Here is a 24,142-nt window from a genome sequence, read left to right as displayed (position 1 = left end):
AGTGTTGTCTTCATCAGAGTACACAGTGATGAGGTCGGTGTAATTTTCTCTGCAAGCTTTCCGAGCCTCAGTCTGAATCATGTCACCCGGAATGATATGGAGTGAAGTGAGTTGACTCTGGACTGGAGGAGTAAAAGCTGTGGAAGAAATTTCTCCTGTTAATGTAGCAGGACAGACACTAAAATGTGATGTGATGAATGACTCTGTTCTGTTTCCATTGTTATTGTACTGTTGGTGAAGAGACTCAGAAAAGTGAAAACACTGTGATGTGAACAGCTGGAGCTTTAAACAGACGATAAACAGTGAATGTCATAAAGACAATAGAACTTTTATTTTTGCAGCTGTAACATTTTAACATTTTTACGTTAATGCTAACAAATATACATTTTTTATGTCACATACTGAATATCTGTCTACATAAGTTTAATACTTGTAACAGCTCGAGCTTAATGTATTATCGATTTGTTGATTAAATATATTAAATGTTGAATGTGTGCTTGAACTTTCCCAATTGTACAGCAGTCAGTGTTCAGTGATATACACAGAATGTGCTGGATTCTGGACTGACTTCAGGAAGCACCTCTGAGAGTCCTGGTTATTTACAGGAAGTAGAAATACACACAGGTGACTGTCATTAATGATCAGGTGTCTGAGATTTAATGGTGTTCATGTGATGAAGATAAATTTATCCTGTAAGATAACCAAATAAATAAAAGCTCTAACATCAGTGAGATCTGACATCTGAGTCCAACTTCTTGCAGGACATTGAGGACAGTGTGGACTCCATCACCTGTAGTAGTAATTGTGTAAAATTCTAAATTCAGATTTGATTACTTTGGCTTTTACTCAAAAGTCACTTGACCTCAGCTGCAGAAATGATTCCCAGATAGAGATGGTGCTCTTCATTCATTTTCTACCTCTTATCCCAACTTCTCGGGTCACGGGGAGCCTGTGCCTATCTCAGGCATCATCGGGCATCGAGGCAGGATACACCCTGGATGGAGTGCCAACCCATCGCAGGGCACACACACTCTCATTCACACACTAAGGACAATTTTCCAGAGATGCCAATAAACCTACCATGCATGTCTTTGGACCGGGGGAGGAAACCGGAGTACCCGGAGGAAACCCCCGAGGCACGGAGAGAACACGCAAACTCCACACACACAAGGCGGAGGCGGGAATCGAACCCCCAACCCTGGAGGTGTGAGGCGAACGTGCTAACCACTAAGCCACTGTGCCCACATGGTGCTCTTGTGCTTATTTATTCATTTATTTATTTTTAAATTACTTGCACGCAATTTTAGTTTTGTCTATATTTTTTAAATCTTTACATTACAATGATAAACTATCAGAGGTCACACATTGTTATTGGGAAATCCAGTACAGTGCAGACTTAAAAGGATGAACAAAAAACCCATGAATGAAACAATAACCAGTAAAAAAAAGGTCATGCACTTAAGTTCTACTGGGTTGCAGTTTTACTTCACACCTTTATTTTAAAGCTGTTTAAGATTCTTTAGAGTTTATAGACTATAATGAAATATTTACCAGAGAGCAGGAGAAGCAGGACTGACACGGTTACCATGGTGACAGCAGTGCTGAGGTGATGCCCTGTGTGTTAAAAATCCAACATCAGATAATAATAATAATAATAATAATAATAATAATAATAATAATAATAATAATAATAATAATAATGATAATAATAATGATAAAATGGCCTGTACAGAAGCTCGCTGTGTGTTTGTGTGAAGTGTAAATGATAAAAGCCGTGTGTGAATCAGTGAGAAAGAGATCAGGTGAACAGATCCAGGTAAAGTGTTGCAGTCTTACCTGATGAGCTGCTCGTTGCTGAATGGAGGCTTAACATTCAACTCGAACCCCTTTAACATCCACATGATCACGTGTTTAAGGTCAACAGGAGCTGATGAGCTGATATGTGCATCATTTACAGAAAAAAGGAAGAAAGGTTTGACCTTCCTCAGGTAAATGAGCTAAAGTGCTCCTGCGTCATGGCATTATAGCCGCTGCAGATTGGATTAATTATTAAACATAAATATCATCATAAACAACACTGTCCCTTGTCCTGATACATCCACAGAAGTGATGAAGAAATAAAACAGGACAGAGAGTTTTATTAACTGTCCTGTCTGCATTTTAACATTTGCATGTGGTTTGTGCTGCAGCTTCTGTTTTCTCCATGACATCATTTCCCACATGTTGGGATCTCTGCTGAGGAAATAATCCACATTTATGCTCCCTTGTGAAACTTAATTTAAACAGTACAAGATAGAGTGACTAGAAAATTAAGGAATGATTTTTATTTATAATCTCCAGATGAGTCCAAGCTGAATGTGTGCGAGCTGTAATAATGTCATCACACAGGTTAAGGCTCGGTTCTTATACAGGTCTAAAGTAAGAAAGAAAAAACTCCAGAACGTATGAAAATAATGCACAAAAGGGGAGATAAGTGTGGTTACACCCTCAATGTAGATTACGTTTGTTTATCAGTGTGATCAGGAGTGTGTTATTATTCCACTTATACCACAGAGATTTACCAATAATTCATTCAATTCAATTCATTTATGAAGGAATGACATTAATCTCACATGCTAACACTTTATAGTTTTGAGGGAGGTGTTAGATCCTGAGGTTCGGTTCTCACTGATATTACAGCTGTGATAAACACTCACTACCAGTATCGAACATTCCTGACCTGGGAAACCTTGTTACATTGAGTTGTTACTACACTAACAATAATGAGCATTAATATTAATATAAACCAGTCGTTTAAGTTACAGTCAGAGCCAATGTCCAATCAGAAATATGTCTGAGACGTTCAGCTGTGCTGTGCTGTGCTATAATATTCTATAGAATATAAAAAATAATTATAATATTTATAAATAATTATAAATATAAATATATATCTTATGATGAAATAAGACTGGTGACAGTCATGATGGACTGTTGAGTTACTCTGCACACCAACATGGTCATCTATTGAGTTTAAATGAAATGTGCTTCGGCTGCAGTCGTGTGTGTTCAAACTTTATTATAAACAGAGAAAGTTACAGTCTGTGCTGCACGACACCATAGAAACAGCAATAAACACATTAAACATTGAGTCAAGAAGATAGAATTGTCATTACTTTTTAATCATCCTGCTATATTCAGTCTGGATTAAAGGCCCTATAACAAAGCCATGAACATAAACATCTACAACATCTTCATGAGCAGAGAGATGCCTCCTTCTGAGAAAGAGAGAGAGAGAGAGAGAGAGAGAGAGAGACCTAAATTCTAAAACTACAAGGGATGTTAGTTTATATTATATTAGATTTATTAAAGATATTTATTTGCTTAGATTTTTTTGCACTGATGTTCTGTCGTTGTTCCGCACAGGGGAACTCTGTAAAATACACAACCCTGACCCCAGTAAGTGTGTGTGTCACTGTACAATTCTAAAACACACACACGTATGTATACGTGTGTATGTGTGTGTGTGTGTGTGTGTGTGCGCGTGTGTGTGTGTTTGGGGTGGGGTGGTGGTTCATAAAGAACATGATCATGGTTAACATGTGGTGTGACACAGAGCTTTATACTGAGCCTCACAGTTCATGTCTTTCCATCTGTAGCTCTTTTGTGGAACGACGGCACCGCAGTGCTGAGATATTTATTTGAGTAATACTTTTAAAAAAAAAATCAAACCCTATGTGAGTTTCACATGTAAATGAATATATGTTTAAAATGGTTAGAAATGCAGTTGATCTCATTTTTTTTAGAGAATTTCTATCAGTTTAGTTACATTAAAATTTTCCCACATATAGCCATGTAGTCTCTAAGCTTTAAATGAAAATTATGAATAATAATTACATATGCGAATAATTGTTTTAAAAAAAAAAGATTGATAAATATATAAAATGAACGTATAAGTGGGTTCATGGAGAACATCTGATGTGACACAGAGCTTTATACTGAGCCTCACAGTTCATGTCTTTCCATCTGTAGCTCTGTGGAACGACGGCACCGCAGTGCTGAGAGAGTTGATGCTCAGGCTGTTTCCCTTCATCCCAGTTGGAGTACGGAAACACAGCTTTCCCATCGGGCCAAATCCAGAACCCGAAGAGCTGGCTCTGTCTAAGCCCCACCCACACAGGCTCAGAGACACGCCTCCTTCTGAGCTCATTCTCCACATCAGTCTGGTCATGTTCAGACTCAATCTGCAACAATCCAGTTCTGTTCCCTTTATCACAGTAATCCAGCGCTTTCTCCCAGCTCAGAGCCTCTTCACTCACATGGATGTAATCTGATAGAGACACAAAACACCAAAAGGAGGAGGATTGTTTAGAGTGATATCAGAGACAGAGACTCACACCAGCTGTGTTCTAGTCATCATACAGAAGATTGCTGAGATGATTTTACTGTTCAGGAAGTCGACACTTACTGTAGTAGCACAAAGCAGGATATAAATTATTGCATAGCCATGAGTACCATCTCTCTCCACTCAGTACTACACAGTTGTGTGATGATGGATAAGGTTCACCGCTCTGCCAATGCCAGTTTCTATAGGCAGAGATTCCTCCATCAATCCACTGCCAGTCATCACACAGCAGGCCGATCCAGAAGGGTGTGCTGCTGTTTAACCCTTTAATCATCACCTCTTCATTGTGCTGCTGATCTCTGATGCTGACCAGGTCAGTGTATCTCTGTCTACAGTAACGCTGAGCTTCATACCAGGTCTTATTCTCAAGGATAAGATGATAATTATTAGTCTGAGAGGTAGCATCTAAAGACATAAAAGAATACACAGCCTGTCAGACAGGAATATTACATTAAGTACAGATCTACATCATAAATGTATAATAGGTCAAAAGTTACCTTGTTCATAGCACATGAAATGTCTTGTCACTGTGCACTGAAGACTTTCCCATAAACCATCAGCCTTCATTGTACAGCAGCTCGATGTCCCACAATCCCCTGTCAGATTTCTGTATGTTACAGGATCACCATTAGACCATTTCTCACTTAAATTATTGCGAGAGAGTCCGATCCAGCCAGAACCCACACCATCCTTTATCACCAGTTTAGCAAGTTCACTGTTGTCTTTATCAGAGTACACAGTGACGAGGTCGGTGTATTTATCTCTGCAAGCTTGTCGAGCCTCACTCTGATTCATGCAACCCGGAACGAAATGAAATGAAGTGAGGTGACTGTGGACTGGAGATGTAGAAGCTGTGGAAGAAAATCAAGACAGACACCCTTATCCAGAGTGACTTACATTTTTATTACATTTTAAATCAAGGGTTAAGGGCTTTGCTCAGGGGCTCAGCACAAGGCAATTTGGTGGACCTGGGATTCAAGCTCACGACCTTTCAATGTTCTACATCTTATCCACTACGCTACAACGCTAGTTCTTGTGATCTGTAAAAATTTTGGATGGATGAGGGTCCCCCAAATAGTGGCAGCATTTCTGCAAGGCCTATTTCATAGCAAGTAGCTATCTGTAGCTAAAGTAAAGGTTCATGGAAAAGAAGGCTGCAGAGTGGCACTTGGGCTCCTCTCCAAACCTCAGTGTCATGTTTCTGAGGCTCGAACGATCAGGGACTTTAAAAAAGCTATTCCTAAGTCTTACGAACTATTAAGAATGTTTACTTGTTGAGGAGTTCAAACAAAAGTTTTGGTCTTTGTCCATAAATCCATTTCTGGACTGATGATATATCCTAAGAATGTGAAACATTTCTCCTCTTTAACACAGAGACTTTCAACTTAAACTAAACATTACTTAATCATTTAAATCTAAATATAATTTATTTACTTATACAAAAAGAAGACCAAAGCGTACTGTATAAGGCAATCAGACCCTCTTTTTATAGATAAGAAATAAAAATAAATATTGACAGCCTTCTGCAGAACCTCAACTAGAAGATAACAGCATACAGGAATAGATTCTGATCAAAAAAGGCAGTTGAGTTAAAGCTTATTGATTAAGAGTCCATGATTACCTGAGAAGATGAGGAGCAGCAGAACTGGCACAGTTACCATGGTGATGCCAATGAGGAGGTGTGTTTACGGTGCCTGTGTGATTAAGGAACAAAACTGCATTAATAATAATAACAATGCTACTACTACTACTACTACTACTACTACTACTACTACTACTACTACTACTACTACTACTACTACAACGAAGACCCTTGTGCTCAGTATGACATGGTAGGAGATAAACAGCTCCTGTAATTACATTTATTCAAGACATACTCTTGGGGTGTTATAACCCTGACAAGCAGTTTATCTATAATTGTCATAAAATGTGTCAAGAATGTACACACAGCATCATTTACTCACAAGTATCCCAGAAGTAAAAAGTGTGAATGTGCAGATAATGAATCAGTGATATGAGAAAGAGATCAGGTGAACAGATGCAGGTAAAGCGCTGCATTCTTACCTGATGAGCTGCTCGCTGCTGAATGGAGGCTTAATGTTCACATCGAACCCCTTTAATGTCTGTCACTGTGGTGATGTCACATGATAAAGATGGATGAGAACTGATAAACAAATATGTGGAGGTTGATACAGGAGAAAGATCTGCTTTGATAATGAGTCACATAAAGCTCGAGCACACAACAGTATTGTTCTAACTAACAATGGTGCACACACACATGCTAGAGGGATAAATAAAGGTGAATCTTTTTAAAGTAAAAAAAAATGAGAGAAAACAGAACTGAAAAAGTGAATGTGAGTGAGATTTGGATTGGTTTGGAGCATAAAACTCTGACTGTTTTTGATAGAATGTTTGATAGAATGTGTGTAACTCCTAACTCCTAACCAGTAGAAGCACTGAGATCTTCAACAAACTCCCAGTGTGACTGTACATGTAGTATGTGATGTAAATACTGTCACACACGGACGTAAACATGGTGGAGTTTTGGACAGTAGGAGACCTGATGCTTCCTCAGACACGTCATGTCTGTTGCCGTGGCTGTGAAACGTGCAGCTCGTTGCAGTGAATGCGTTCCTGAGCAAAGTGCAGTGCTTTCTTCACAAAGGATTCCTGTTGCAAAAGGATAAAGATAATGTCAAGAGGAGTTTTTGCTGATGGTTCAAAAATATGACAGCCTTTTTCTCCACACACCTGATTAAATGGTGTGGAGGTGATGCTCAGGAAGCAGGAAGAGCCACACTGATCAAGTGAACTGCTGTTAACTCAGTTAGCGGGACATTAAATCAAAATGCTTTCTAGGCAAACTGTGCACCTGAAGTCTACAAGGATGTTGGCTTGATCACTCACCTGGTATGAAACAGAGTAACAGAATGGTTCTGTAGATGAACCAATGGACAGGAGAATACTAAAAACACAACTACATTAAATTCGGTTCAGTTCTGTTCATTGTGTACAGATTTTGTCTGAAAGCAAGTGGAGCTGGACTTTAATCTGGGTCTAGACATTACACGTCTATCTCCCCAAACATAACTAATAAAAGTTCTGAATTATTCAGCCTTTCTCTGAGTTATTCCCACTAAATCCTGTACTGTATAAAGAAGATACAGTATGACCCTCTGTTCTGCTCGATAATACCTCCAATAATTCAAACACATAAAGTCCGTTACAAAACACATATAAATGTTGATTATTTTTTCAGCAGAGATCCAACATACAGGAAATGAAGTTATGGAGAAAACTGAAGCTGCAGAACAAACCACATGCAAATGTTTCTGGATGAAAGCAGATGAACTGATGGAGAGAGAATATCATAAACACAGAGGGATTTACATCATGGAAATCAGACATCAAGCAACATCACACATGACTGCTATATTGTTAATATTTCTCTTCATGTTAACGCTCATGTTCATATTATTGAACATAGTCTTTCTTTGTGCCACAGGTTTCATCTGACGTCTCAGTCGTGCTCATGTGAAAGTAAAAATCTTGTGCAGTTTTCACACGATGTGCAACTTTAATCTCATCCAGATGCCATACTGTATGTGGGCAAGATTTGAGAACTGACTAAAACAAAAAAAAAAAAACAGAACTTGACCGATTCTCCTAATATCCATATCTGTATTAATAATAGTTTAGACCACTGATTACATCGCTTACTAATTTTTTAATGCACATAATTAATAATGTTAAACGATAGAAAGTTTACAGGAACCGCTGTGGAATTTCTGCAGTGTTGTATCAGGACAAGGGACAGTGGGGTTTATTTTTTCTTGCTTACTTTAGACCTGTATAAGAACCGAGCCTTAACCTGTGTGATGACATTATTACAGCTCGCACACATTCAGGTTTGACTCATCTGGAGATTATAAATAAAAATCATTCCTAAATTTTCTAGCCTCTGAGAAAACAGAAGCTGCAGCACAAACCACATGCAGCTCATCAGGTAAGACTTCAGCACTTTACCTGGATCTGTTCACCTGATCTCTTTCTCACTGATTCACACACGGCTTTTATCATTTACACTTCACACAAACATGATGTATAGGGCATTTTATTATTATTATTATTATTATTATTATTATTATTATTATTATTATTATTATTATTATTATTATTATTATTATTATTGTTATTATTATTATTATTATTATTATTATTATTATTATCATCTGATTTTGGATTTTTTTTAACACACAGGGCATCACCTCAGCACTGCTGTCACCATGGTAACCATGTCAGTCCTGTTCCTCCTGCTCTCAGGTAATTGTTTTATTATAATTAATAAGCGTTGTTAAAATATTTGAGATTTAATGATTGTTGTATATTTTGAACTGTGAAAATATTCAGAGTGAAAGTTTCATCATTTTAAACAGTATGTGTGAGACTATGTGATTACAGAATGAAAGACCCTGACATCTGTTTTAATAAATAAACTCTTCACAGTTATTGCTGCTTTATGATTCATAGAAATAATAAAGTCAGTGGCTGTGATGATGTGGTCAGGATGATATTTATCCTATATATCGAACTGTTTACTACGTGACTGAGTTTGGTAGCTCAGCACAGAGGAGACTGGACAAAAAGTGAACCATTCAAATTAAACACCACAGATCACTGACAAAGTATTTTAAAAGTATTTAAGTATCTCATTGTCGACAGAATTGCAAGTCTATGTGTCTCTGTGTATGATTTTAGTAATTTTTTAAGAAAATACAATGAAATGTGTTTATTTATTGTTTAATCAGGACGAAAGCTGCAGTTTTTCCTGTAGTGTATCGAGCTCCAATCAGTAGCCAGGTTAAAGCTGCAAAATTTCTCTCTCTCTCTCTCTCTCTCTCTCTCTCTCTCTCTGTGTGTGTTGGGCTGTGAGAATGAGAGAAACACATTCACGTTTACATGTTATTTTATTTGTAAGTAAATATTCAAAATCTACTTTCAATCTAATTTCAAAGCTACTGTGCTGTTATGAAGGCTGATGTTTCATGGGAAAGTCTTCAGTGCACAGAGACTAAACATTTCATGTGCTATGAACAAGGTAACTCCATGTTACTTCATTACAGTATAACTATGAAATATAATATAGATAGATAAATAAGTAAATAAATAAATAAGATAAATAGACACTTTTATTTTCGCACTTTCCACAGAAGCTTCCTCACAGACTCGTAATTATCATCTAATCCTAGAGACTAAGACCTGGTATGAAGCTCAGCATTACAGTAGACAGAGATACACTGACCTGGTCAGCAACAGAGATCAGCAGCACAATGAAGAGGTGATGATTAAAGGGTTAAACAGCACCACACCCTTCTGGATCGGCCTGCTGTATGATGACTGTAGAATGAAGGAGGAATCTCTGCCTACAGAAACTGGGATAGCAATCATCCTCTACCACAAGACAACTGTGAGGCTCAGTATAAAGCTCTGTGTCACATCAGATGTTCTCCATGAACCCACTATACATTCATTTTATATATTTACCAATCTTTTTTTTTTTTTAAACAATTATTTGCATATGTAATTATCAGGGCTCTCAAGTTTTAAAGACTGGCAAGTGTGACATCTGAACCATAAAAAAATAAAAAATAAAAATAATGGGGGAGTTGTTGTGTTTGGTAAAGATCACTGACTGCAAATTAACCAAATACAACGTAATTGTTTAGTTTCCATTTATAATTTTGTGTGTGTGTCTGTGTGTGTGTGTGTGTGTGTGTGTGTGTGTGTGTGTGTGTGTGTGTGTGTGTGTGTGTGTGTGTGTGTGTGTGTGTGGCCGCACTTTTTCAAAATAAAAACCGATTGAAAAACCTCATAGATACAATTGTTATTCAGAAAACTTTGAAGATGATTTAGCACAATTTTCTCCTGAATTTTTGACATGAAAGGCAAGACAGAGATAGGTCGAAGGTTTTTTTTGAATGGAGGGGTCCAGTGAAGGCTACTTGAGCGAGGAAGCATAGAAAGCAACTTTAAGGTTGGCAGGGACTGAGTCAGTTTGCAGGCACTTGTTGATCAGAGACAGCAGGTCTGGACCGATTGTGTGAAAGATTTGTTTTACAAATGTTGGGTGAATTATGTCACTGGGACAAAATGAGGGTTTGAGCTTGTCAAACACCTTCTTCAGTTGCTGGAGGTTGATGAGCTCAAAAGCTATGAAGAATGCAGAGGCCTTTGACGTGATTGGGGAAGAAATAGTGATTTTGTCACTAAAGAATCTCAAGAAGCCTTCACAGACAGCAATCGGCACAAATTGAGCACAAACGAACGCCACCGGTTTGGAGAGATTTGAACAGCACGGGATGGAGAGTGACGTCACAGCTCCAAATTGTTTGTCATTTCTAAGAAGGGGAAATGTACTTGACGCTCACTTCAACGGCAAAAATCGAGCACAAACAAATGACACCAGTTGTGTGTGATTTAGACGAACTGGGGTGGAGAGTGACGTCACAGTTCCCGAAAATATTTTGGTTATATCTCAGGAAGGAAAACAGAGTGTTTGTTTTAACAGCACAAATGGGTACAAATCGAGCACAAACAAACTAAGCCGGTTTTGAGCGATTTGGGCGATGTGGGCTGGAAAGTGACGTCACACGGTCAAAAAAAAAAGGTTAATATCTCAAACACCAAACCAGAACAAACGTTCGTTTTTGCGGCACAAATCAGCACAAACGTAGCACAAACAAATGGCATTATTTCTACTACTATTTCTACTATTTTATGGGCTACGAACTTCACGGAGGTAACTATGCCCCTTCAGCGTCTGCTCGGACGAGGTGTGTTAAAAAATGTACAATCTGCGGTGATCAGGTCAGAAAACGGCGTTAAATCACCAACCTTTATACAGGATTCCATGATAAACATAAAAAAACAACAACATTAAAATAAAGTTTCTGGAAATCATCTCGAATTATCTTCATTCATAGAACACTATTTTCAAATGAACCCCATTATTTGATGAATGATTTATGTCATTAATCAAATATACATATAAACAAATTAATGATACATCAAAAGATTCATGTCTGCATTCATCACATCACATTTTAGTCCTTTTATCTCTGTCCTGCTACATTAACAGGAGAAATTTCTTCCACAGCTTTTACTCCTCCAGTCCAGAGTCAACTCACTTCACTCCATATCATTCCGGGTGACATGAATCAGACTGAGGCTCAGAAAGCTTGCAGAGAAAATTACACCGACCTCGTCACTGTGTACTCTGATGAAGACAACACTAAACTGGCTGAACTGGTGATAAAGGCTGGTAACGTTTCTGGCTGGATCGGACTCTATCGCAGTAATTTTAGTGAGAAATGGTCTAATGGTGATCCTGTAACATACAGAAATATGACAGGGAATTGTGGGACATCGAGCTACTGTGCTACTATGAAAGCTGATGGTTCATGGGAAAGTCTTCAGTGCACAGAGACTAAACATTTCATGTGCTATGAACAAGGTAACTCCAGGTGACTTCATTACAGTATAACTATGAAATATAAATATAATAGATAAATAAGATAGACATTTTTATTTTTGCACTTTCCACAGATGCTTCCTCACAGACTCGTAATTATCATCTAATCCTTGAGAATAAGACCTGGTATGAAGCTCAGCGTTACTGTAGACAGAGATACACTGACCTGGTCAGCATCAGAGATCAGCAGCACAATGAAGAGGTGAGGATTAAAGGGTTAAACAGCAGCACACCCTTCTGGATCGGCCTGCTGTGTGATGACTGGCAGTGGAGTGATGGAGGAATCTCTGCCTATAGAAACTGGGATAGCAATCCACCTCAACCACAAGATAACAACTGTGCAGCAGTGAGAGGAGAGAGATGGTACTCAGTCCCGTGCAGAAATCATCAATCTGCTTTGTGCTACTACAGTAAGTGTCGACTTCCTGAAGAGTAAAATCATCTCAGCAATCTTCTGTATGATGACTAGAACACAGCTGGTGTGAGTCTCTGTCTCTGATATCACTCTAAACAATCCTCCTCCTTTTGGTGTTTTGTGTCTCTATCAGATTACATCCATGTGAGTGAAGAGGCTCTGAGCTGGGAGAAAGCGCTGGATTACTGTGATAAAGGGAACAGAACTGGATTGTTGCAGATTGAGTCTGAACATGACCAGACTGATGTGGAGAATGAGCTCAGAAGGAGGCGTGTCTCTGAGCCTGTGTGGGTGGGGCTTAGACAGAGCCAGCTCTTCGGGTTCTGGATTTGGCCTGATGGGAAAGCTGTGTTTCCGTACTCCAACTGGGATGAAGGGAAACAGCCTGAGCATCAACTCTCTCAGCACTGCGGTGCCGTCGTTCCACAGAGCTACAGATGGAAAGACATGAACTGTGAGGCTCAGTACAAAGCTCTGTGTCACATCAGATGTACTCCATGAACCACTATACATTCATTTTATATATTTATCAATAACTGTTTTTATGTAATTATATATATGTGTTTGTGTGTGTGTGTGTGTACACACATTTTCCTATCGCATATGTAATTATTCATTTAAAGCTTAGAGACTACATGGTTATTTGTGGGAAAATTTTATAACTACACTGATAGAAATATGAATTTTTTTTATTTTTAAATTGAGAAATACATCAACTGCATTTACATTTCTAACCATATTAAACATTATATATTCATCTACATGTGAAACTCACGTAGAGTATGATTAAAAAAACTTTTTGCTTTTTAAAAGAAATACTGAAATAAATATTTTAAGATTTAAATTTTTGAAGCCATCTTGAATTTTCACTAAAGGTTGTAAACATCTAAAGCTAATCATTTTCATATCTTAGATAAAATGATGACAAATCTATAGATAGTCAAATACAATGAGATAAGTCACAAAAACTATTGCCACTTAAATCCCACATACAAACACCACACTCCCTGTAGCAGCAACCAGTAGCCGCTAAGAGGCTGAGTAGAGGGAGTTAAAGATGACGCGTTTCAGTTGCATACAGGTGGTTTATTTAGAAGTCAGATTATAATGTTTAGCAGAATGATGGCAAGATAAGATGATCTCCAATAAATGGAAAAAGAAGTAACTGTAAATCAAAAAGAAACGTTCAAAGGAAACGTATATCCAAAGAAACGTCCAAAAGAAACGAAACGGTCAACAGAAAGTGAGCGTCCCAGCTACTCACCCCCTTCCAACCTGCATCCACACTCACAGATTATATGCAACTGTGAACACCAAGTGACGTAACAAACGAAAAGTGGCAATTTCAAAATAAAAAGTCATCAAAACCTTACCGGGCACTTACACACCAGCCCCTGATTATTACACCCAGAAAAAAGGTAATAATCATAATACAATACAATCACAGCAGACTACACAATGAATATTTATCTGTACACATGAAATCATTAAATCTTATTTTACAGACACACAATGTATACACAAATGTGCATGTGTGCGTGCGTGGGTTTAATGTCCAGTTCTTCAATGTGTGAACAATATCTGTAATTGAAAAGAACATGCGACCCAATCCAACTAAGCCTTCAGAATGTCATTTGAGAGCTCTCAGTTTAGGTAAACAGTCATTAAACAACTAAAAGTTATCAGTTTCGAGAAGGCAAATTTTAGTAATAGGTCTGGTCAGGTAGGTCTCTTGGTCTTGATTTTTACTTGACATATCAATCCCTTTTTATCTTGTGAGATATGAATAATTTTGCCCATAATACATGGACTTCTTGGAGCAGTATCATCCACTACAAGCACAATATCACCCACTTGAAAATTGCGTTTCTTCACCAGCCACTTCTGGTGTTCTTGTAGTTCCAGTAGATACTCCCCGATCCACCTTTTCCAAAATAGATCCGCCATGTACTGGACCTGTCGCCACCTTCGACGTGAATACAAATCATCCTTCTCAAACAGTCCAGGTGGTAAAGATGGCTGAGTCTTCAGCAAAAGGAGATGGTTAGGAGTAAGGGCTTCCAAATCATTAACATCCATTGATGCTCTAGATACAGGGCGACTGTTAAGGATTGATTCAATTTCACAAATTAGTGTGTGTAGACCCTCCTCATCCAAACGTTGTCTTCCAAGTCTTGACACTCATTTCATTTTCTACCGCTTTTTCCGAACTACTCGGGTCACGGGGAGCCTGTGCCTAACCCAGGCGTCATCGGGCATCGAGGCAGGATAAACCCTGGACGGAGTGCCAACCCATCACAGGGCACAAACACACTCTCATTCACTCACACACTCACACACTACGGACAATTTTCCAGAGATGCCAATCAACCTACCATGCATGTCTTTGGACTGGGGGAGGAAACCCCCTAGGCACGGGGAGAACATGCAAACTCCGCACACACAAGGCGGAGGCGGGAATCGAATCCCGACCCTGGAGGTGTGAGGCAAACGTGCTACCCACTGAACCAGAAAGAGGATTGAAATTGATTTATGATTCCAGTTGTTTTTGGCTTCCTGCAACTCACGTTGGGCACCGACAAAGTTAGTACCATTGTCTGAACGTATCTTGACTACTTGTCCTCGACGTGCAATAAATCGTCTTAATCCATGAATAAGAGAGTCTGTATCAAGTGAAGATAATATTTCGAGATGAACAGCTCTTATGGTCAAACACGTGAAGATTACTCCATAACGTAAACCAGAAGCTGTCCAATACGCACCCGGACCTACAGCCAAAACAAAAGGTTATGCTTTAAAACTTGACGGGATGCTTCTATTTTAACCGGCGCAGCTTTTGCAATCTTTACGGTAGTGGTAGTGGAAACGCACAGACCAATTGCATGCGAGTTAAGTCATCCCACGTGATACCACTCAGCCAATCAAATCTGTGCATTCCTGAAGTACACACTGTAACTCAACAGCGCAAGACAGATGAGAGAGAAACAGACGAGTGAGACTGAGAAAGGGAGAGAAACAGACGAGTGAGACGGAGAAAGGGAGAGAAACAGACGGAGAAAGGGAGAGAAACAGACGAGCGAGACAGAGAAAGGGAGAGAAACAGACGAGCGAGATGGAGAAAGGGAGAGACACAGACGAGTGAGAGAGAGAGAAATGGAGAGAAACAGACGAGTGAGAGAGAGAGAAAGGGAGAGAAACAGACGAGTGAGATGGAGAAAGGGAGAGAAACAGACGAGTGAGACGGAGAAAGGGAGAGAAACAGACAGAGAAAGGGAGAGAAACAGACGAGCGAGATGGAGAAAGGGAGAGAAACAGACGAGTGAGACAGAGAAAGGGAGAGAAACAGACGAGCGAGACGGAGAAAAAGAAAGAATAAAGAACAAATGACGCTCTCCAAAATAAGAAAAGTGGACAGCGAAAACATTTACTCCAGAATGGACAGACTCATTTCTGTTCCCACTTCCCACTAAACCAGTTTGTCTCATTAAAAGTGGCAATGTGAAACGCCATTATGAGACAAAACATACAGGTTTTGAACAAACATACTGTATCCACTCAAATCTGAAGACAGCGTCCCTGAGAGCTTTCCCAGGTCTGAGGAAAGTAGCCCTATACATCCTGACCATGTTTGGCTCTACATACAACTGCGAGGCAGCTTTCTCTACAATGAACATAATCAAATCTAAATATTGTTCCAGGGTCACTAATGAGTAGCTCCAGATGTGTATGAGAACGGCCCTGACTCCATTCAAGCCCAGGATTAACCCTAACCCAAGCCCAGGTTTAACCCTAACCCAAGCCCAGGTTTAACCCTAACCCAAGCCCAGGTTTAACCCTAACCCAAGCCCAGGTTTAACCCTAACCCAAGCCCAGGTTTAACCCTAACCCAAGCCCAGGATTAACCCTAACCCAAGCCCAGGTTTAACCCTAACCCAAGCCCAGGTTTAACCCTAACCCAAGCCCAGGTTTAACCCTAACCCAAGCCCAGGTTTAACCCTAACCCTAACCCAAGCCCAGGTTTAACCCTAACCCAAGCCCAGGTTTAACCCTAACCCAAGCCCAGGTTTAACCCTAACCCAACATTTGGATGTATTTAAGAACAGAGGTGCTGTCTGTCCAGAATACAGAATCCTGAAGATTTATGTTCAGCTCTCTTTTCCACAACTTGTCCATACGACTTGCAAGCGTAGCAGCAGTGAGCTCCAGACGAGGGATAGAGATTACTCTCAAAAGGTGTCACTCTTGCTTTACTCATTAGCAGAGTAGAATGGGCAATTCTCTGATCATTGTGAAGCAACAAATACGATACAGTGCCATAACCTTTCTCGCTGGCATCTGAAAAGTGATGTAATTGGGCAAATGTAACTTCTCCAAAATTGTCGGGCTTAAAACACCTGCGAACCTTAAATTTATCCAATTCATAAAGTTCGTCCAACCAACTTGTCCATCGCTGAACATACACTGTTGGAATAGTGCTGTCCCATCCAATTTTCTCTCGACACAGATCTTGAAGTATAATTTTGCCACGCAAGATCACAGGAGACAGAAAACCAAGAGGATCATAAATAGAACTAATGACATCCACCTTCGGCACATATTTCGGTGAGACTTTTGTACAGCTGCAAAGCATCTGAATTTGTAGGCAAAGATACAAGACAATCGTCTACATAAAAGTTATTGAAGACAACGTCTACAGTCTTGGCATCATACAGATCCTTATGATCCTCTGCACACCTTCTCAATGCTTAGCTAGCGCAACTCGGAGACGATGTCACTCCAAACAAACACACAACCATTCTGTATTCTTCCAGATCACCATCAATGTTTCCTCCTGAACACCAAAGAAATCAACAGATCGCAATCATTAGGATGCACCTTGACCTGATGAAACATTGATTCTATGTTAGAGATGACATTCTCCATGAAATTAACGTAATCAGAATGAAAAAAGGCGTTTCTTCAAAGCTTTCTTTGGAGATCCAGAGCACGTTGTTCCACTATCGCTCTATTTCTTGGCATGACAACAGTTTCATTTTTGAGTGGAAGACCAATATAATAATGTTCATTCATCAGTCTTGCTGATCGAGAAACAAAATCCATAAATCGATGATCTTCCTTTGACAATCCTTGTTGTTCCTCTTGAATGCATTCAGGAAAGTCTGTCTTGAACTGTCGCTGCCACAACTCATCCAACTTCATAACTGTGATCCTATTAACAGTCGTATGAGGATAATCCTCAACAGCATGCTTCTCCAGTAGGTTCATTGGTCCAATAACTGTCCACCCAAACATGCTTTTTGTAGCATATGGGATATTATTTTGACTACGAATAATCTGCCATGGCTCCAATGCCTCTGGCACATTAGCTCCAATCAACAGCTCTACACCAGCATCAATTGACGGCAAACAGATGTGATTTAAATGAGGCCAACAAGCAAGATCATTTTGTTTGGCAATGTTAGCTTTGTTTACAGGCATGATCTTCTGAGTGTATACTTCTGGCAAAGTACAGTAAAGCTCTTGATTCAATCCTGACACTTCCAAATCCTTAAGAACATGACAAAAGATGGATTTATCCTGATTCATGGTTCTCATTAGTATGTTGATTTTCTTGGCAGAGAGATTGAGCTTTGACATTAAACTCTCTGTGCAGAAAGTTGCAGAACTTCCAGAATCCAGGAATGCATAGGTGATCACCACTTTACTTCCCTTCTTAGATTTTACACATACAGGAACAACAGACAAGGCACACTTGTCTTTACCAGCCCCAGTAAGAGCACTGGATTGAAGCGAGACCAAAGCACTACCCAGTGTTGGCTTTGATTCTTCTTTCCTAGTGTACTGAATGCTCTTTTTCTCTGATGAAGAAATATGAAGAAGACTTGGGTGCTTGAGGTGACATCTCTTACATATGCTTCTCTCCTTGTAATCATGGCTGACATGCCCTGTACATAAGCACCCGAAACAAATCCCATTCTTCTTCAGAAAATTCATCTTTTCTCCATGAGATTTTTCAGCGAGCCTTTTACAGAAGTCCAATTTGTGTTGCCCTTCACAGTAAAGACAGATTCTGTTTACAGTCTTCCCACTACAGTCCTTCACATCAGTTGCAGTGACTGTGGTGGCAAAACTGCTTCTAGATTTGGAACGAGGTAACTTTACATTCAGGTTTCTACCCCCACTAGGCAGAACATCTTGAATGTTTCCAAATACTGGATCTGTGACTATTTTCACTTGTCTTTCTATGAAATTCACAATGTCAGAAAAACAAGCTGGGTGATTGTGTCTCCTGTAAATCATATGCCACTATACTCCATTTTTCTCAACTTATAAGGAAGTTTCGCAAGAATGACTCGCATATTGGTGGCAAGATTCAACTCATTCATGTAATGAATATTCTGCATAACATTACAACAACTTCTGAGAAACAAGCCATAATCCTGCAGAGCTTTAGCATCCTCAGACTTTGTTTTCCATAAGAGTGCCTTCTCCATGTAAGTTGAGGTTATCCTTACCTTATCCTTAGCAAAGCTTTGGCCCTTATGTACCCTTGAGAAGGAATCATGTGCTGACAGCTCCTAACAAGCTCCTTAGGTTGTCCTCTAGTGAACTGCTCCAGAAAATGTAAACAATCTGCGTCACCAACTGCTTTCCTTTCCACTACCTCTTCAAATGTCGTATAAAATCATAGTAAACTAATGGATCACCATCAAAGAATAAGACCTCCCTTGGTGGAAGCGAAGCCGCATTATGTTGCTGAATTAATAGGGCAGCAATTAAAAAAACAAACAAACAAACAAAAAAAACACTTCCTCCTTCCAAGCCATCATGTGAACTTGATCCATGTGCACCCTGCACTCTAGGACCATGTACATGTCCATTATCATGACTGGTGCTGGGTAATGCAGAAGGTGTCTGCCTTGTATTAGATCGAACAGTATATTGCGGTTGTTGAACTGACTGAGTTGGGAAATGCATTAAATCCTCTTGGGTAGCACGAGTCTCTGAATAAGATGCAGGTGGATGTTGTGACAGTACACATGAACCTGAAGGAAAAAAATATTCCACATTAGGATTAAAAGATTCAGTTCCATTCTGTTTCTTGTTTAAAACATTGGTATCAGGAGGCATAGTAGATATACTTGATTTCGATCTCGAGTTGTTATCTACTTTCATCTTGGCCACTGATACAGCAATTTCAGTGTCAAGCTCCATTTGTTCCTTTTTCTTCCTCAGATCATCCTCTTCTTTCCGCAGTGCATGTATTTGCTGTAACATTTTCTGACGTGCCAACAAGGCTGCCATTTCGGCCTCTGTCTTAAGACGAGCACATGCAATAGAATATCGACTGGATTGAGATCCGTACTAGACGACATTTTCCTGCTCACATTAGAAACACTGTCTGTTGGTTGTATTTGATTCTGTACTTCCTCATAGCCAGCATTAAGGTTCTGATATTCACTTGGAACATGCATATTGTGGGATGATGAAACTGGCACTGAAGATGGAGGTATAAGAGGATTATCCATTGGCTTTGTATAATGTAGAACAGAGAGTGATGAGCCAAGCTTGGCTTTGAGTAGAACTTGATTCTGTAGTTAGAGCATTTTGCTTGGGATTTTCCACTTCATTCAGCCATTGTTCCACATCTTCCACAAATCCATCATTGCGCTTACATATTGAGTCAAACCACTCGGTTTATTTAGTTCATCAGGAGGGAGAAACAAGTATCTTTTTGTGCAACATAGATACATCATCCCTTAAATATTTTAAAGATGTCAACATTGAACGCACTTGTGGAGCATTGTCATCACATTTCATGAGGTCTTTCATAGATAAAATCATGCTCTTCCTTTCCGTACACAAAGCGCATTAATCAATCCAATAATTTCATGAATGGGCGCAGCACCACCACCGCGTGATAAGTGCGTAGCCACTTTGCACCTTGTTCCACAACCACAATCCAATCCATTCAATAACGCGGTACACAAACTTCACGCAGCAACACGGGCGTCTTAACATTCAATAATCAGCAACGCTGTAGCCAAACACAGCAAAACCGCTAACATACCTCTTCTGTAGTCATTGTTTGCTTCGGTGTGCATCCGTGTTTCATGTTCTGCATGCAGAGAAGTCCTTTCCAGTGATCCACGATCCCAGTGATCCACGATCCCAGTGATCCACGATCCCAGTGATCCACGATCCCAGTGATCCACGTTCCCAGTGATCCACGATCCCAGTGATCCACGATCCCAGTGATCCACGATCCCAGTGATCCACGATCCCAGTGATCCACGATCCCAGTGATCCACGATCCCAGTGATCCACGATCCCAGTGATCAAATCCAACAGCAAGCCTTTTCTGTTCACTAAATTGTAGCAGCAACCAGTAGCCGCTGCATCCACACGCAAACTCACAGATTTAAAAAAAAAATTTTTTTATCGCAAATTCAAAGATGATTACAATCAAAGACAACTATGTGAACATTACATAAAATGTATCAACAATATATCCAACATTAATTGAACAGATGTATGAGAATAGAAAGAAAAAAATAGGCATCTTATCCATAAGATGGTTTTGTGGGGTGAAAAGTTGTAAGTGGTTGTAAGTCAGTTTCCTGGCTAACAATGCTTGTTGATGAAATCTAGCCAGTTTAATAGGCAATTTACCAGTGGAGTAATTGCATTTCATCAAAAAAGAAAGGCCACCTACCCTCTTAAATATATTATTAGGAATAAAATACCACAAAGAATCTGACCCAAGCAAACATCTTTTTAACCAATTAATTTTAAATGTATTTTTAGTATCATCAAAATGCAGGACTTCGAGACCCCCATCACTCCTTTTATTTGCTAAAACATATTTCTTCAACTTGTGTGACTTATTGCTCCAAATGAAATCAAGAAAAATCTTATCTATATTTTTGGAGGTGTGAGTATCTACAGCTAAAGACAGGGAAGGCTACACAAACCTGGATAATCCTTCTGTTTTGGACAAGAAAACTCTGCCTAAAATTGATAAATCTCTTTGGAGCCAATTCTTAAAAATATATTTTGCTTTCAATAAGCGTTGAGAAAAATTCAGAGATTGTCTACTAATTAAATGTTTTGTTACATGAATTCCCAAATATTTCACTTCATTTTTAATTGGTATATTTTCAATTTCAGTTTCCACAGTGTCAAACAAGCAAATAATTTCACACTTAGATAAATTAAGTTTGAGCCCAGAAGCGTTAGAGAAGGCATTGATTGTATATATATGTGTGTGTGTGTGTGTGTGTGTGTGTGTGTGTGTGTGTTTGTGTGTGTGTGTGTGTGTGTGTGTGTGTGTGTGTGTGTGTGTGTGTGTGTGTGTGTGTGTGTGTGTGTGTGTTTGTTTGTGTGTGTATTTATAGATCGATGTTATCTGATCTATAAAAGAAGGCATGGCTTACGTGTTAGAAAAAGGTGTGAAAGTAAAGGCGAGAGAGTGATAACACACTCATCAGCACTTTGGCTGTTTAATGCTGAAGATTGTTACTCTTTAATGTAGTAAATTAAGTGCATTTTGATTTAATGTCCCGCTAACTGAGTTAACATCAGTTCACTCGATCAGTGTGGCTCTTCCTGCTTCCTGAGCATTTAATCAGGTGTGTAGAGAAAAAGGCTGTCATATTTTTGAACCATCAGCAAAAACTCCTCTTGACATTATATTTATCCTCTTGCAACAAGAATACTTTGTGAAGAAAGCACTGCACTTTGCTCAGGAACACATTCCAGGGCTCTGAAGTGTTGAAGACAGGCAAGCGTGACATCTCAAACCCCCCCCCCCCCCCCAAACACAGAAATATAAAGTATTTGTTTCATTTATTAATTAGTGTGTGTGTGTGTATGTTTGTGTGTGTGTGTGTGTGTGTGTTTATGTGTGTGTGTGTGTGTGTGTGTGTGAGAGAGAGAGAGAGAGAGAGAGAGAGAGAGAGAGAGAGAGAGAGAGAGAGAGATTATGACTGGTGGTGTTTATTGTGTTTGTTGCCTTTTTTGTCTCCTTTATCATTTGTAATGTTGCTCCCATTTAAAACAGTTCGGCTCCTAGTGGCTATAACTATCGCAAAGAAAACTATCCTCATGAACTGGAAATCAAGGAACACCATACACATTACAACTTGGAAAAATTTACTAATAGAGTTCCATCTCCATGGAAAACTTGTCTACCTCCAATCAAAATAATACATCAGAATTACACTCGTCTTGGTTATCTCTCTTTAACTTCAGACAGTCATGAATCCACTGACCTTCTTTGTCTGAAGCCATCCTCAATGATACACCATCAATAATCTCATCAATAATCACACATGATGGGGAGGAGGGGGGTCAGGAAGAGGCAGCAACACAGATTAATAAATATAAATTAAATACTTATAATATTATATTTAAATCTCTCTCTCTCTCTCTCTCTCTCTCTCGCTCTCGCTCTCTCTCTTTCCCTTTTTCGCTGCTTCTGGAACTTGGTTGGCTGTGGCATACTAGTCCCTGCCATGTGCGGTTCTGATTAGTTGTGGGTGGGTGTGATGTGGGGCCAGGGGCATTGGACTTTCACCTTCCAGCTTGTACTTCTGTCTGAGATTTCTTGTCTCCGGCTGGCCCAGCACTTGTCTCGCTGTTTTAATGCATCACATATTAGATGAGGTGCACACACATTCATTTGGAGCATAATAATAATAAAAAAAAATAAAAAAAAACATAGGGTAAGTGTGACATGTGCACATACATAGGGTAAGTGTGACGTGTGCACATACATAGGGTAAGTGTGACGTGTGCACATACATAGGGTAAGTGTGGCGCGGCATGGTGGCCTGGGCTTTGCACTGGGCTGGTTCCATGCTACACGCCATGCTTTTTAATGCATTATACACTAGTTGACAAACATATCATGAGTATAACAATGAAAGCAGCCATATTTATTCCACAAAAAAAACAAAACAAAAACAAAAACAAAAAAAACATATACACACACACAAACAGGGTAAGCGTGGCATGTGCGGGCCGGCTGGGGATGGGTATGGATTTTGGGTCCATGGATCCCGCAGCACCTCACCTTGATATCCCGTTGTAATATGACGCCGGTGGGGGTCTATACTATGCCATGGCCATGAGGGTTATCAGCGGCACATTTATTATACCTTATGATTAATAGTTGTATCAATATTACCGTTATTATTATTATTATTATTATTATTATTATTATTATTATTATTATTATTATTATTATTGTTATTATTATTGTTATTATAGTTGTTGTTATTATTAATATTATTATTATTATTGTTATTATTATTGTTATTATTATTATTATTATTATAACTACTACTATTATCATTGCTATTAATGGATGTATCTGCATTATTATTGCTATTACTACTACCATTTCTATTTGTCCTCTTCCTGATCCTTTGACCTACCCCTCATTCCGGATGAAATGATTATATTTGTAAATATATTTATCATTACTACTACTGCTAATACTATTATTAATATTTCTTATTAATTGGATTTTTCATCATCATCATTATTATTATTATTATTATTATTATTACTATTATTATTACTATTAATAATAATAGTAATAATAATAGTAATAATAATAATAATAATAATATCATTATTAATGATAATAAATAATAATATAAAGTAAACTATTTTTAATATTAATATTTAAAATAAAATATTCTTTATAATATTAATAATATTAATTAATTAATATTAAGCCACTGTGGCTTATTAAATATATGATAAATAGTAAGGTTTTCTGCGTGAGAAATACGATGTGTGGCAG

General features: G+C 38.9%; 2 protein-coding genes and 1 long non-coding RNA gene across 3 annotated transcripts; 1 reads left to right on the top strand and 2 right to left on the bottom strand.

Annotated features, from left to right (window-relative positions):
- Positions 1-2: 2 nt before the first annotated feature.
- On the bottom strand, positions 3-1,890 carry LOC125139973. The gene is made up of 3 exons (XR_007139157.1): positions 1,837-1,890; positions 1,552-1,614; positions 3-137 (listed from the first exon to the last, which is right to left on the bottom strand). It is a non-coding gene; the product is annotated as an uncharacterized LOC125139973 (long non-coding RNA).
- A 1,148-nt stretch (positions 1,891-3,038) lies between these two features.
- LOC125139962 (secretory phospholipase A2 receptor-like) lies at positions 3,039-6,530 on the bottom strand. Its single transcript, XM_047806698.1, has 5 exons — positions 6,446-6,530; positions 6,003-6,075; positions 4,879-5,232; positions 4,445-4,786; positions 3,039-4,306 (listed from the first exon to the last, which is right to left on the bottom strand). Exons 2-5 carry the CDS (start codon positions 6,040-6,042, stop codon positions 3,939-3,941), a joined length of 1,104 nt encoding a protein of 367 aa, XP_047662654.1. The 5' UTR covers positions 6,043-6,075; positions 6,446-6,530; the 3' UTR covers positions 3,039-3,938.
- A 1,825-nt stretch (positions 6,531-8,355) lies between these two features.
- On the top strand, positions 8,356-12,859 carry LOC113635241 (macrophage mannose receptor 1-like). Its single transcript, XM_047806700.1, has 5 exons — positions 8,356-8,387; positions 8,642-8,704; positions 11,538-11,894; positions 11,987-12,322; positions 12,461-12,859. Exons 2-5 carry the CDS (start codon positions 8,668-8,670, stop codon positions 12,826-12,828), a joined length of 1,098 nt encoding a protein of 365 aa, XP_047662656.1. The 5' UTR covers positions 8,356-8,387; positions 8,642-8,667; the 3' UTR covers positions 12,829-12,859.
- Positions 12,860-24,142: the final 11,283 nt, after the last annotated feature.

The sequence above is a fragment of the Tachysurus fulvidraco genome, chromosome 22, assembly GCF_022655615.1.
Source record: "Tachysurus fulvidraco isolate hzauxx_2018 chromosome 22, HZAU_PFXX_2.0, whole genome shotgun sequence".
Lineage (NCBI taxonomy): Eukaryota > Metazoa > Chordata > Actinopteri > Siluriformes > Bagridae > Tachysurus > Tachysurus fulvidraco.
Note: the sequence above shows the minus strand (reverse complement) of the source record. Positions and strands in the feature narration are given on the sequence as shown.

What these genes read in the sequence shown, in the direction of transcription:
- LOC113635241 (XM_047806700.1), top strand. Translation starts at nt 8,668, where the DNA reads ATGGTAACCATGTCAGTCCTGTTCCTCCTGCTCTCAG. An exon ending in CCTGTTCCTCCTGCTCTCAG is followed by an intron (nt 8,705 to 11,537) that starts GTAATTGTTTTA and finishes TTTCTTCCACAG; the next exon opens with CTTTTACTCCTCCAGTCCAG. An exon ending in ATCTGCTTTGTGCTACTACA is followed by an intron (nt 12,323 to 12,460) that starts GTAAGTGTCGAC and finishes TGTCTCTATCAG; the next exon opens with ATTACATCCATGTGAGTGAA.
- LOC125139962 (XM_047806698.1), bottom strand. Translation starts at nt 6,042, where the DNA reads ATGGTAACTGTGCCAGTTCTGCTGCTCCTCATCTTCTCAG. An exon ending in TTTCATGTGCTATGAACAAG is followed by an intron (nt 4,787 to 4,878) that starts GTAACTTTTGAC and finishes TTATGTCTTTAG; the next exon opens with ATGCTACCTCTCAGACTAAT. An exon ending in TCCTGCTTTGTGCTACTACA is followed by an intron (nt 4,307 to 4,444) that starts GTAAGTGTCGAC and finishes TGTCTCTATCAG; the next exon opens with ATTACATCCATGTGAGTGAA.